Source organism: Rattus norvegicus, chromosome 18 (assembly GCF_036323735.1).
Source record: "Rattus norvegicus strain BN/NHsdMcwi chromosome 18, GRCr8, whole genome shotgun sequence".
Taxonomy (NCBI): domain Eukaryota; kingdom Metazoa; phylum Chordata; class Mammalia; order Rodentia; family Muridae; genus Rattus; species Rattus norvegicus.
This window is the reverse complement of record NC_086036.1, coordinates 29,009,492-29,025,490: the sequence shown is the minus strand read 5'-3', so window position 1 is coordinate 29,025,490 and position 15,999 is coordinate 29,009,492. Positions and strand designations below refer to the sequence as shown.

The window sequence follows — 15,999 nt, the reverse complement described above, 5'->3', positions numbered from 1 at the left end:
TAGTTATATCATATCCCCTTCCTTTTCCTCCTTCCTAGCCATTCCATATGCCCCCCTTTGCTCTCTTTCAAATTCATGTACTCCTTCTTATTGTTTAAAACAATGTACATTGTTTATACATATATATATTTGTGTATATATATATATAAAACAAAAAGTACCTATCCAATGTTCTCTATTATACTATATAAATGAGTTCTTTACATAAATACATAGTACAACAAAAGCCTGCTTAGTCTGTGTAATGTTACCTACATGTATGTTTTCTTACCGACCCTTTGGTATTGTATAACCAATTAGCATGCCCTTCCCTGGGGAAGACTCTCTCCCTCACTCTCAGAACTTCTTAGCTGCCTGCCATTCCTTGTGTAGGGTTGAGACCCCGTGAGTTTCCCACCTTCCATGTTAGCAGGTCCATTTGTGTCTTCTTTGTTCAGATCTTACTTATGCAACCATATTGGTATGAGTTTATTGGTATAGCTTCTGACATTCCCAGGAGCAAACTCCTTGTTCCCCTGGTCCGTAACATCTTTCTGCCTCCTTTTCCACAATGACCATAAGCCTTGGGGATAGGAGTTATGTTGTAAATTTACACATTAAGACATCTGCATAAGTGTAGGTCTCTCCCCTCATCAAGGAAACTGCTCTTTGCAACAGAATGAGACATTACAGAAAACTATAATCAATAAAAATGCTAACTTTCTCTGTTACCTACCTGACCCTTCCTATTTTACGGTACTATTATACTACATAAATGAAGTTTATACAATCTGAATATATTTCACATGCTATGCAGGCTTCCTAAGTTTTAGCAATCTAAAATGTTTTAAAGTGTGACCAGTATCATCAAAGTCAAAATAGTAACAAGGAAATATCTAATCAACCTGTGGTTAAAGTCTTCTTACAACTGGATATCAACAAATAACTAGACACATTTTGAATGTCAAATGCATTCTATTAGTCTGTAAACAGGTCACATTGCAAGTATCCTATACCCCATTTATCTTTGAACAGTATCACTTTAATATGGTAATGAGATGCCCAAACTTTAATACTTTAATTAAAGACTACTTTTATGCTGTCCATCCATTTTTGCTACAGTAGTGTTTTCCAAAAAATTGCCAATACTTCAGTTATAAATGGAAAGTCCAAATTTACCCACCAAGGGTATCTTCTTAGATACCAATTTAAGGAATTGGGTATATTAACAGAAAAACAAAACAAAACAATGGCGAGAGGCACATTATTTGTTGTACAGTAGATTTTTTGTTGATTGTATCTGCTACATAGCTCAGTATGGAAATGAAGATGAAATCCATGTTTGACTGGATTTCTCGAGCAAACAATGTTTGATGTTATAAATTACCAATATATTGCAAGCCAACTAAAAGGAGAAAGTAACTTAGAAATTAACAAAATATAAACAGATGATTCCACATAACCCTGCCGCTTTATCTTTCATATAAGATCAAAATGTGAAAGGGGCCTTTTTTCCTTTGCTATCATTTTTTAGTTTATTTTGTCAGGGGAGGCGAAACATTCATGTGGGACTGCAGATGTATACACCCATGCTCCACGTGCAGAAGCTAGAGGGAGTATGGGGGGGTCTTCTACCTGAAATAAGACAGGATTTCTCACTGAACTGAACACACAGTTGGGCTTGTCCAGTTAGTCTTGTGGTGTTGAGAACCAGCCTGTCTCTGCCAGGCAACACAAGTACTGTTTGTAGGCATGCCTACAGTGTTGCATGGATGGTGGGGATTCAAAATTAAGTTCTCATGCTTTCATAGCAAGTACTCTTATATACTGAGGCATCTGTTCAGCCTACTTCTTTTAAAAAAATCAAGACCTCATTTTCCTTTTAAAATTCCATATCCATTGGCCTTTATTATGGCCAACATTTCTCTTTTCTAGTCACAGCAATTTCTCAAACTAGTCCTATCCTTAATACCCTTATCCTCTTTTTCACAAAAGCAATGATCAAGGAATGATCATCTATACATTTGTTCACAGCACCTGGGGAGCAGACCTAGGCTGATTTTTATGAGTTCGATGTCAACCTGGTCTACACAGTAAGTTCCAGACCAGGGTTACATGCTGAAACCCAGTGTCAAAACAAAACAAAAACAAAAACAAAAGTTATGCAAATGAATGGTACTTATATTTTATGAACTTTGATGCTTGAATGGTTAACATTGGAACACTGCAATTTCCTCCCTTAACACTGAGATTTTATAGGTAGCATTTTCTGCAAGTTTCATGATGTAATGATGTGATTCTTGATTCTTAGCCATCTAAGAACTGGAGTCATGCTTATTTCAAAATATAGCACTTAAGTGTTTTCATGCTAGTTTTAAGGCCAGAAAGTTCCTCTGGCGAACCATTTCCTGGTATTTGGAAATTCATTATATTTGGAAACAGCCATTAAAGTATTAACTATAGGTATATATGTGAACCACATGTTGAAGCGTTCATATTTCAATCCATTATTTGTATAGTTATTAATTCATTCAGTAGGTATAGTTTACATTTAGCCCTTATAATAGCACAAGAAATGGTAAATATATAAAATTATAATACTTTGAATCTTTTGTACTTGTAGTACCATAATTGAGAGAGGAATAATTCTTAAGCCATTTCCCCTCATTTCTTAGAGTGAAGCAAGACATGCTTCACTTTCCTTCCCTGATTTCTGTGTTCATAATTCCCTGTTTTCATGATTATTTCTAGAATATAGCAGAAAATAATAATGTATAATAGTAATGGTGTAAAATGCATTGACCTAACTCCATTCAATTTTGTTGAAATTCCAAAAGCCACTGGAGTATTTTACTTAACTTGTATTAGGTATGTCATTCTCAAATGCACCAGCTCCTAAAATAATAAGAAAATGAGTCCATGTTGAACGGATTCTGAAAAATAAAGATAACTCTGAAGACACATAGACTGACAAAAAGTGCTCATTTTTCTTTTTGGAAAAATATGCTTGATAAAAACAACATAAAAGTCAAGTCATTTACCCACTAGTGTTGCCTTCTTTATGTCAATACCAATAGACATTCTGAGAGATGCTTGTAATTTTTCTGTATTTACAGAGTACTGTGGAGCTACCAGCTATGTCTAAGCAGCATTTCTCAAAGGGAATTTTCCCCACTGATACTCAATAAAAGTATAGGATACAGAATATGCCACATTTTATTAATATATTATTCAAGACCAAAGTCAAATTTCATATCTCTTCTACAAATCTGACCGTGATTCCTTCCTTCCATGCAGACATTCACTCATGATTTATCGCTATCTTTGATGGGTATCCACTGACACTTATTCTACATCTCCAGTGAGTCTTTTCAGGAGTATCACAGCGGTCTGAGTGTGTCTTCTGTGTTTGATTCATGACACGCATGCTCATGTGGCCTTTCACTTTAGGATGCTTTGAGGAGTCCTTCTCATAGCCGCTGCCCAGAGAACCCTCCAGCACTTCTTCATCTTCAACTTTAGGCTTTAATTTTATCTTTAACTTTAATTTTAGTTTTCCACATTACTAGTATAGATCTTGCTAGCTTTTAATGTTTCTCAGGAATAAACTATATGAAATGGTCCAGCAGATAAAGGTGCTTGACAACTTGAGTTCAGTACCCAGAACCCACATGATAGAAAGAGAAAACCCGTTCTCTCTAACATCTACAGGCATACCATGTTCCACACATGTGCATGAATACACTCACACACACATACACCCCTCCACCCCACACACACAGTCAGTCAATCTTTAACATTTACTTTATAAAAAATAATAACTAAATTCCCTGAGTTCTAGAACAATATTCTAATGCATGTTCCCAGAATTCTTGACATATTGAGAAAGTATTCAAATGGTTAAGTGCAAACCAAAGAAAGACTCATCTAAGAAATATTCTAGAACATAGCTAGTAACTATCTCCTTGCCAGAGGAGTCAAACCCCATAAGATGTGCTTACCATGGCATTCACATTTGTATGATCCCCTTTCCTATTCCGAATCTGAATACAGGATATTGGCAAATTCAGTCCTATACCAGGGGCCAGATTTCTCAGATCAGCAACCTGGTATTTCCCATGCAAGAGCAAGCTGTTACTACCATAACCAGGTCCCAGAGAGGCTTGATAGAGATGTGTCTGACAAAGTCTCTCGACTGCGGTGACATCTATTGTGGCTGATGTCACACAATGACTAGAAGCCATCGTCCTCTCGTGTCTCACATTTTCTGGAGAATGACAGAAGCTCTGAGAGCAACAATCTGGGCTCTGGTTCGACTTGAAGCACACAAAGAAAAACAAGCACCCCAGAAATAAAAAGGAAATGCAGACCAGGGCTATTACCAAGTACAAGTTCCGGGCAGAAAGCTGTGTTCCTGGTTCCCAGATGTCTTCAAAGTCTGGAAAGACCTGAGGAGCAGCATTGCTCAACAGTACACCCAGAGTAACAGAGGAAGAAAGCGGTGGCTCTCCGTGGTCCTGAACCACTACCACCACGCTCTGCTTAACAGCATCAGTGGGAAAAACTAAACGTGCAGTACGCAGCTCTCCCGTGTTGACTGAAATTCTGAAAAGACTAGAGTCAGAAGCCTGAGAGATGTGGTAGGAGAGCCAGGCATTGGAACCACTGTCTGCATCCTCTGCTACCACTTTTGTGACCAGGTGTTCAGCTCGGGCAGAGCGGGACACTCTTTCCACCGGGATAGAGCCATTTCTAGGCAAGGGAAACAAGATGTCTGGAGCGTTGTCATTCCTGTCTACCACAAACAAGTTCACAGTCACTGTTGCACTTCTGGGAGGAATGCCACCATCTCGGCCTTCCACTTGGAAGTGAAAACCCCTGAGCTGTTCAAAGTCAAAGGAATTTTTGGCAGTGATAACACCACTGGTTGGTTCCACTGACACCAAGCTGGAGGGAAGTGGCATCCCTTCAGAAATGACATCCAACAGCTCATACAAGACAAGGCCATTCTCCCCCAGATCTGGGTCCTGAGCAAACACACTGCCTAAAGAAACTCCGGGACTATTGTTTTCAACCACAAAAAGTTCCTGTTGTGGTTGAGGAAAGCTTGGTGTGTTATCGTTCACATCAGCAACAGACACAGTGAGTGTCCTTCTGGTGCTTAATGGGGGTGAGCCGCCATCTGAAGCAGCGATTAGGATCTGGTATTCACTTGCTCGCTCCCGATCCAAGGGCCCATCAGTCAGCAACTTGTAGTAGCTATCAAAGGAAGCCTTCAACTGAAATGGGCCTTTGCTGGACATGCTACAAGTGACCTTACCATTGGAACCCAGGTCCTCGTCCTTAACACTCAGGAGAGCAATTACTGTGCCAGGAGCTGCATCCTCAAGTACTGAGCTCAAGAAGGTCATGAACTCTATCTGGGGGGCATGATCGTTCACATCAGTCACCTCCACAAGCAGTTTAGTAGTGCTAGCTAAGCTAAAAGTCCCTTCATCTCTTGCTTCAATAAATGCTTCCAACAACGTTTCTGGTGGACCTAGTGTAGCAGCTACCTGGACCTCCCCACTTTTAGGATGCACGTGAAAGAGGTGCCTCAGCTCTGCTGGTGTGCTATTGCTTAAGGAGTACCAGACTTCTCCATTGGATCCTTCATCCGGATCCAAGGCTTGAACGTGGAATAGCACAGTTCCATTGGGTGCAGTCTCTGGAACCTTGGTACTATATACGGAGTGCTCAAATACAGGTGCATTGTCATTGGTGTCCACCACAGTGATAGTGACTTGAGCAGCTCCAGAGCGTGCAGGCAGGCCACCATCATGAGCAGTAAGCACCAGCAGGTGGGTGTCCCGTTGCTCTCGATCCAGTGCTTTCTCCAGCACCAACTCTGGGTATTTGCTACCATCGACCCGTGACCCCATATCCAGGTGAAAGTGTTGGCTAATGCTTAGGCTGTAACTTAGTGCCCCGTTGCTTCCCACATCAGCATCTTGGGCACTCGGAAGAATGAACCGGGATCCGGGTGGCAGAAACTCCGGGATGTGCAGGTGCACATCTCCAGCAGGGAAGATGGGTGAATTGTCGTTGGTGTCTAGGAGGCGAACGCGCATTTTGTGCAGCTCCAGAGGGTCCTCGAACATTAGCTCGTATGTCAGGATACAGGCAGCTTTGGTCCCGCACAGCCGCTCGCGGTCCGCTGGTTCTTGAACCACCAAGCTACCGCTGCCCAGGTCCACCCCGAAGTAGGGCTCTCTGTGGTTGGAAAGGAAGCGAAAGTTCCGCAAGGACAGAGCAGCTGCTGACAGCTTCAAGTCCGAGACGATATTGCCTACAGTAACTCCGGGTTCCGTCTCCTCCAACACCGAGTACTCCAGCTGTCCCGCTGCAGCACCACAAGAGACCCACCAGCACAAAACTGCCATCCCCCAGCCCACCATCCTCCCTTTCGGCGTCCACGCTCCAGCTACGGCGACCCGGGACCATGCTCCGAACTCCTGGAGAGAAGGAGCCTGTAAAACGTGAGAGCTGGTCTGCCTGCTTGCACTGCAAGCTCGAAGTGCTGCGGCCACTGTCGCTACGCCCAGGATAAGCTGTGCTACGTGAGGAGGAGTGCAGCGCCGCCTAGGGGTAAAGAGGTAAACTGCACGGGTGGGGAGGCTCAGTCCGCGCTCGCCCAAGGCTGGGGGGTCTTTCCTGTGCCTGGCCACTAGTGCTGGTCTGGACCTGAAAGATGCTGGAAGAACTGACACGCCTCCTGCTAGTGACATTTCCTAGGTAAACTTGTGGCTGTTGGGCTCTTGGTCGGCTATTGCTGGTTTAATACGGGGCGACAAGGTGGGTCTCTGGGGACCAACACTGGTGTTCATTTCAAACTTCCTCTAGATTGGCTTGCTGGAGGCAGTGGAGCCAGCGGGAGCAAGGTTCTGTGCTCCGATTTTTCAGCGAACTGTTTTTTTTTTTTTTTTCTCCCCTTAGGAGTAACTACCCGCCCTTTCTTTTCAAGCCACCCTAGACTCTCTGGAGATAATAAGATGTCATCAACCTGTCAAAACTAAGAAGCAAAACCACAAGCTTGCCAACTATCCCCAAAGAGGACCTACGATCATGTGGAGAAAAAGAAAGCACTGACTGGTGTTCTTCAGCACAGTGTGGCCAGGGCCCAAAATTCATTCCCTGAAAACAGAAAGCAGCAAAGGGAAGCAACTTTCGCTTTCAACCTGATCTACAGAGAGAATAATGATCAGTTTGACAAGAAGCATCTCTATTTGAAGAGAAAGAAATCCACGTGTTTTCCTAGCACCCTGCAGTCAGCCTCTTTCCTTGAAGGGTGAGCTGAAGAAGAACGATTTAATTAAATATTAAACACTAAATTGCTCATTCGAATCTTTCATTTGATACCTTTATTCAGAGCCCCTGAGGATCAAAACTTACAAAGCAAAAACCTGAATGTGAAGTTCCCACAATTCTGTATTTTATGCTCATAGAGCTGTCTGAAACTAGTGACGATTTTTGAATGTTAATGACTACACATGTATGTTAATCACACAATTCTCTCGACTTTTACGTGAAATGCTCTGTTTTCAATTCGTTGACTTAAATGGACAATTTCCTCATTCTCTTCTTAAGACCAAAAGCGGAATTACTAACTGCAGTGTTCCACCAAATACCAATTTCCCCCTGGGCATCACAGGCAGATTCTCATCAGGGAACTAGAAATAATAGGAAGCAGCACAGCGCAATGAAAATGGCAAACGTGTCCTCACTTTCCCAATCAAAGCAAACTTTAACAAATTTGAGTCAAAAGTAAAGCAAGACGCACGCCATGGTGTGGACATCACTAACAGACTTTACCAGGTGTGAAAACAGCCCATAAAAATGAATTTGTCCCTCACCAAATTTCCAGAACACAGTGAATGATCATTCATCTGCCAGGGGGTAGGATTTGCACTTTCTCCTCTTAGCTTAGCCTAGCGAGGCTGACTGTTGAGGGATGTAAGATTATTCTTTCCATTTCCCCACGTATTCACAGTAGAATAAATACAGCTGGACAGCTGTATACATTTGAGAGGTCCTCTTTAGTTTTAGACCTTAAGTCAAACCTGCAATTCCATCAGGTTGAGAAATTCTGAGCCAAATCAGGGAGGACAGTGTGTGTGTTGTGGGGGGGGGGTGGTATAGACTAAGATTTAAGGAAGAAAAACAGAATCAGCATGGGAAATTCATACAAAAATCATAGGCAACATTACATCTTTTTTAGTTTTTCTTCTTATTATCTCCCTGTTCAAACCATCATTGACAGCCACTATCAAAGCATCTCATTTGAGTCCTGAACAGAAAGATAGCTCCGGAGGGCCATCCCCACCATACATCTTCCAAACTCTCCCCATGGCATTGCATTCTTGTCCATATAAACTAGAATTTATGGAGAAACAATGGTTAATAGAAAGACTTGTCCAATGATAAAGGCCAAATATATCTGCCCCTTTAAATTTTTAGATTTTTTTTATCTTATGTGTATGGGTGTTTTATCTGTGTATGCTTTTATATTACATGCATGTCTGGTGCCTGCGAAGGCCAGAAGAGGGCACTGGAGTTGTAAGAGAGGCAGAGACTGGAGTTACAAATAATTTTAAGAGAGGCTGCATGGGTACTGGGAGTGGAACCCAGGTCCTCTGCAAGAGCAGCCAGTGCTCTTAATCACTGAACCATCTCTCCAGCCCTTATATTTGCCATTTTGATAGCACAGCCAAATGAGCATCAAATCCTAAATTGACAAAATGTCTCTTTAGCAAAACCTTTAAGATGTTCTCCACACTTTCTCCTGATCAAAGTATTTCCAAGGTTTTGTTTAACTGAAAGTATAACTTAAAGTGGAAAATAAGCAAAATACCAAACAAAAACCAAAACGGAATCATGATTTCTGCCTGAGGTCTGTTGCTCAGATTATTAATATAAAACCCCCCATTTTAACTTGTTCTTTAGGTATAAGGACAGAAGATTGCTGACCACTTTACATGCACTTCTCTTAGGTGTTTTCAAACCAAACAAGAAACCTGTTATCCACCAAAGAGCTCATCAGGAAAACTTATGCTTTACATGAAAGCTTCCTAATGCTTTGTACTGTTCCCTGGAAGGATTTTAAGCATTATGGAAATTAACAAATAGAGCATAACCTTCACATTAAGTAAATTTTAACCCTATAAAATAGCTTAATCAAGCACCTGAATTAAGTCTAACAGAGTAAGAAATCTGAACATAGAAGTCTGTATCATATTAGTTTCTGATTTTAACTAAGTCTCAGATACAAAATAAAAGGCTAAACACTCTTAATGAACACTACCATTTCACACCATTTATTTGTTTGATTTAAACTTTTTACCAATAACAAGTCACTGTGAGATTTAAGTTTCCAAGGAACTGGTTTTTCTATATGACTTATCTTCTAACCTTTCTTTATGAATCTGCACTATAACTCTGTATGTACTCACTTGCATAATTTTACGCAATTATCAGAATATTGTATATACATATAATTTTTATTTTACTTTTAAACTGTGGCCCTCAGAAGCAGTCAATCAGCTAAAAAGGTAAAGAAAGCACTAGCCCTTTTGTTTTGGATATTGTATGTATGATCTTATACCCCAAAACTGCAGTTTAACTGATAAGGCGAATCATTCTTAATGCCTATCTGCTGTCCTGAAAGCAACCTAGATGTTCTCAAAAGTCAAATTCCAATTTCTTTTTTCTTTTTGGCAAAACCCAATCTTTCTCTCCTTTTCGTTTTTCATTTGTTTGTTTGTTTGTTTGTTTGCTACAGAGTCTCTCTATGTAGCTCTGGCTGTCATGAAACTCACAATGTGGATCAGGCTGACCTCAAACTCATAGAGATCCACTTTGCCTCTTCCTTCTGAGCTCTGAGATCAAAAGTGTATACCACCAGCCCTGGCTTTATATTTCCTCCTAAATAATGCCTTTGTATTTTCCCCTTTACCATGTATTCTATTTCTTTAATGACATTCATTGAGAATATATTCGATGTCCTTTTCCTGCTTCAAAGATACACTTTTTATGTCTGTTGAATTTACTCATTATTTCCCTGAATTTATTTCTTATTTTCATTTATTTTTCAACCATATTATACATTGCTATTCGATTTTGCTTTTGTCTTTGGTTTTTCTTCTTTACTTCTTACAGGGCTGGTATCAATCACAGGACTCACACACAGTAATGAAGGAGTGCTCCACTGAACCTTTCCCAACCCTCTGTGCAGGCTGTATGACAGCAGGGGCTGGCTGTTCACTATTTTGCTACTTTGGGTGTGGCCTTAATTCCTGTACTTATTTTCCTATTTCATGAACTATGTCAGCTTGTTTTTCACGGCCTTTGTGACTTTTTAATTTTATCCTTGAAACTCCAGTCTGAAATGGAAATTTCTGGTTTCTTTTGAGACTCACTTGTGTCATGTGTTGTGTTTCTGAAAGCTGTCTTGTGAGAGGATGCTTTGCTGAAGCAGACAGAAAAGAGGGCATTCATGTTTTATTGGAGCAGATGCTTGAGAGGGTGCATGATGTTTGCAAAGGGTATAAATGGAACCCCATATACAGTGAGAGGTCAGTTTTGCATTGTTATCCTTTACTACCCTTCTCTGGTCTTTGATGGTCTTCCCTGGCCAAGCAAGGCTTCCCTGGTCTTCAACAACCACTTCTGCTGACTAGAGCCAATTTATACTGGAATGAGCTGCTACTACAGATCATGAATGGTGTTTGCTATTGCACTGGGCTGCTGTAATCCTGACAATGAAGAGTGGAATCACTCCAAAGAACTACTTCTAAACAAGGCCACAACCCTCTTTTCCTATAAACTTTCTTCTTGCCCTACCTCTGGTTGGTCATCTAGAAGGGAGGTTGAAGTATTCAAGAAGCCTAAATAAAGTAGATTTAGAAAAAAAATCTAAAACCACACTAGACAACATCCAAGTTTTTTTTAATCATCTGAAGCCATTAAAATTCAGTTTTGTCCGCAAACAACAGATTGGGAAAAGATCTTTACCAATCCTACAACAGATAGAGGGCTTATATCCAAAATATACAAAGAACACAAGAAATTAGACCACAGGGAGACAAATAACCCTATTAAAAAATGGGGTTCAGAGCTAAACAAAGAATTCACGGCTGAGGAATGCCGAATGGCTAAGAAGCAGCTAAAGAAATGTTCAACATCTTTAGTCATAAGGGAAATTCAAATCAAAACAACCCTGAGATTCCACCTCACACCAGTCAGAATGGCTAAGATCAAAAACTCCGGGGACAGCAGCTGCTGGCAAGGATGTGGAGAAAGAGGAACACTCCTCCATTGCTGGTGGGATTGCAGACTGGTACAACCTTTCTGGAAATCAATCTGTAGGTTTCTCAGAAAATTGGACATTGCACTACCTGAGAACCCAGCTATACCTCTCTTGGGCATATACCTAAAAGATGCCCCAACATATAACAAAGACTCCACGTGTTCATAGCAGCCTTATTTATAATAGCCAGAAGCTGGAAAGAACCCAGATGCCCTTCAAAAGAGGAATGGATACAGAAAATGTGGTATATCTACACAATGGAATATTACTCAGCTATCAAAAACAATGGCTTTATGAAATTCATAGGCAAATGGATGGAACTGGAAAATATCATCCTGAGTGAGGTAACCCAATCACAAAAAAACACACATGGTATGCACTCATTGATAAGTGGCTATTAGCCCAAATGCTTGAATTACCCTAGATGCACAGAACACATGAAATTCAAGAAGGATGACCAAAATGCAAAGGCTTCACTCCTTCTTTAAAAGGCGAACAATAATACCCTTGGCAGGGAATAGGGAGGCAAAGTTTAGAACAGAGGCAGAAGGAACATCCATTCAGAGCCTGCCCCACATGCGGCCCATACATATGCAGCCACCCAATTAGATAAGATGGATGAAGCAAAGAAATGCAGGCTGACAGGAACCGAATGTAGATCTCTCCTGAGAGACACAGCCAGAATACAGCAAATATATAGGCAAATGCTAGCAGCAAACCACTGAACGGAGAACGGGACCCCCATTGAATCTTAGAAAGGACTGAAAGAGCTTGAAGGGGCTTGAGACCCCATTCGAACAACAATGCCAACCAACCAGAGCTTCCAGGACTAAATCACTATCCAAAGACTATACATGGACTGACCCTGGGCTCCAACCTCATAGGTAGCAATGAATAGACTAGTAAGAGCACCAATGGAAGGGGAGCCCTTGGTCCTGCCAAGACTGAACCCCCAGTGAATGTGATTATTGGGGGGAGGGCAGTAATGGGGGGAGGATGGAGAGGGGAACACCCATAGAGAAGGGGAAGTAGAGGGACTAGGGGGATGTTGGCCCAGAAACCGGGAAAAGGAATAATAATTGAAATGTACATAAGAAATACCCAAGTTAATAAAGATGAAAAAACAAACAAAAGCTACGTTAAATTTTTTACTTTGAATTCATTGAAAAAAAAACATGTGATATGGTTTGTATCCCCAAAGGTTTGTATATTGACAACTTAGTTATTAATACAATATTATTAAGTGATAGAACTTTTTAAACAGTGTTTCTCTGTGTAGATCTGACTGCCATGGAACTCACTCTGTAGACCAAGATGGCCTCAAACTCACAGAAATAAGCCTGCCCTTGCCTCCTGAGTGATAGAAATAAAGGCTTGCACCACCACCACTGGGTGGTGAAAGGATCTTTGTAAGGTGAAGTTTTGTATTACATGACTAATGCTCACCTCAGTCTTGCAGTAGTACATTAGGTCTCTTGGAACTGGATTGGATACCATGGGAACAGGGTTTTAAAATAAGTTTTAGTTAAAATATAATTACTTCACTTCCCTTTTCTCATTCAGAATCCTATTTGTATGTGTATATTTTCAGGACTGACTCTTCAGTATTGGATGGCCAATCTGTGTACTCTTCTCTGGGAAAGACAGTGAGCTTTATAAAGCCAATCTGGCTTAATGTGCTCAATTTCTGCTAAATTTATTAATTACTGGCAGTCTCTGGGGTGTACCCCTCTACTTACCAACATTCAGTATATTACCGAAGCTGAACAGATTCAAATAGTGTTATTTGCCTTTCCTAGTTTCCCAAAACTTTAAGTCAAAATGAACATTTTTTTCTTAAAATTTGCCCAGTCTTCGATAGTTCTGTTACCATGACAAAACATTATGACTATCAAAAAATCAAATGCTATTTTGTACTCTACTAGAGGTCATGTTCTCTTTCTCAAGCAACCAATTCACTGAGAAATTATGATTTTCAATTATGGAGGTCAGACTTTGAAAGTAAATATTTAAAGCAATTATGTGAAATAAGATATCAAAATGTATTGTTGATGAAATCATACCATTTAAAAAAGAAAAATTTTATAAGTCATTGTACACAGTAAGGATATAACACAATACTTCTACCAGAGAAGAAAATTACTTATATGACAATTCAAATCCAAAAAAAAAGTAAAGCCAGAAATAGTAAGAAAGGATTACAAATAACACAAAAAGCAATATGCTCCTAACTAAAACATTCAACATGTCCAGGACACAAAGAAAAGACCAAACCTAACAATAATAGGTTTAGAAGAGAGTGAAAATTCCCAACTCAAATGGCCAACAAACATCTTCAAAAAATTGTAAAAGAAAACTTCCCTAACCTAAAAAACGAGATGCCCATAAACCTACAGAGAAGCTTACAAAACACCAAACAGATGAAACCAGAAAATAAATTCCTCCTGTAACATAATAATTAAAACACAAAGTGCACAGGAAAAAGATAGGATTATTGAAAGCACAAAGGAAAAATGGTCAAGTAACAAAGACAGACTTATCAGAATTACACCTGAATTCTCAACAGAGACCTTAAAGGCCAGAATATGTTGAGAAGATGTCATACAGACGATAAGAGAACATGAATGCCAGCCCAGGTCACTATATCCAGCAAAACTCTCAATTAACATAGATGAAGAAACCAAGATATTTTATAACAAAACCAAATTTACACAATTTCTTTCCACAAATCCAGCCCTACAAAAAAATCTCCAACAGAAGGAGGGAAACTACACCCTAAGAAAAGCAAGAAAGTAATCTTGTTTTCAACTAACACAAAAGAAGATAACCACAGAATGTAATTCCACCTCTGGGAACAAAAATAACAGGAAATGACAACCATTGTTCTCTAATATCTCTACAAATCAATGGACTCAATTCCCCAATAAAATGATATAGACTAACACAGTGGATATGTAAACAGGACACATCATATTGCTGCATATAGGAAACAAACCTTAATGACAAAAACAGATACTACTTCAGAGTAAAAGACTGGAAAAAAAAACTAATGGTCCCAAGAAACAAGCTAGAGGTGCCATTCTAATCTCAAATAAAATTGACTTTCAACCAAAAGTTATCAAAAAAGAAAAGGAAGGACACTTCATATTCATCAAAGAAAAAATCCACCAAGATGAACTCTCAATACTGAATATCTATGTTACAAATGAAAAGAAACCTGCATTCATTAAAGAAACCTTACTAAAACTCAAAACAGACATTGCACCTCACACAATAATAGTGGGAGACATCAATACCCCACTCTCAGCAAAGGACAGGTCCTGGAAACAAAATCTAAACAGAGACACAGTGAAATGAACAGAAGTTATGAACCAAATGGATTTAACAGATATCTATACAACATTTCATCCTAAAGCAAGGAGTATACCTTCTTCTCAGCATCTCATGGAAACTTCTCCAAAACTGACCATATAATCAGTCACAAAACAGGCCTCAAGAAATACAAGATGACTGAAATAATCCCATTCATGCTATCAGATCACCATGGACTAAGATTGGTCTTCAATAACAACAAAAATGACAGAAAGTCCACGTACACATAGAAGCTGAACAATGCTCTACTAAATAATAACTTGGTCAAGAAAGAAATAAAGAAAGAAATTAAAGACTTTTTATAGTTTAATGAAAATGAGGGCACAACATACCCAAACTTATGGGATACAATGGAAGCAGTGATAAGAGGAAAACTAGTAGCTTTGAGTGCCTCCAAAAAGAAATTAAAGAGAGCATAAGCTAGAAACTTAACAATACATCTAAAAACTCTAGAACAAAAAGAATCAAATGCATGGAATAATAGTAGAAAGCAGGAAATAATCAAACTTAGGGCTTAAACCAACCAAATAGAAACAAAAAGAACTATACAAAGAATCAACAAAACCAGAAGCTGGTTTTTAAAAAATATCAACAAGATAGACAAACCTTTAGCCAGATCTGAGGGCACAGAGAACGTATATTAACATAATCAGAAATGAAAAGGGAGACATAACAAGAGAAAGAGGAAATTCAAAAGAAATCATCAGAATCTACTAAAAATGCCTGTACTCAACAAAACTGGAAAATCTGGATGAAATGGATAATTTTCTAGACAGATGCCAGGTACCAAAGTGAAATCAGGATCAAATAAACCACCTAAAGAGTCCCATAACTTCTAAAGAATAGAAGCCATCATTTAAATTTTCCCAACCAAAAAAAAAACCCAGGACCACATGGGTTTAGTGCAGTATTTTATCAGACTTCCATAGAAGACCTAATTCCAATATGCTCCAAACTATTTCACAAAATAAAAACAAACGGAACACTATGCAATTCTTTCTATCAAGCCACAATTATGTTTATACCTAAACAACACAAAGACTGAACAAAGAAAACTTCAGATCAATTTTCCTTAGCTTTATCAATGCAAAATTACTCAATTAAATTCTTTGAAACAAAATGCAAGAACACATCAAAACAATCCTCCATCATGATCAAGTAGGCTACATCCCAGGGATGCAGGGATGGTTCAACATATGGAAATCCATCAATGTAAACCACTACATAAACAAACTCATAAAAAAAAACACATGATCATCTCATTAGATGCTGAGAAAGCATTTGACAAATTCAATACCCCTTCA

The 15,999-nt window shown here is 39.5% G+C and overlaps 1 protein-coding gene across 20 annotated transcripts in view; it reads right to left on the bottom strand.

The window, feature by feature from the left end:
- Pcdha4 (protocadherin alpha 4) overlaps nt 1–15,999 on the bottom strand; it is a 431,954-nt gene that overhangs the window by 94,737 nt on the left and 321,218 nt on the right. For 2 of the 20 annotated variants that reach the window (XM_063277056.1, XM_063277057.1), the window contains exon 1: nt 3,981–6,962. The exons of the other annotated variants lie outside the window; for them this stretch is intronic. In XM_063277056.1, the coding sequence (XP_063133126.1) occupies nt 3,981–6,746 (2,766 nt within the window). In that variant the 5' untranslated portion in view covers nt 6,747–6,962. Of the gene's footprint in view, nt 1–3,980; nt 6,963–15,999 lie in introns of those variants that run through there. 20 annotated transcript variants of the gene reach the window in all.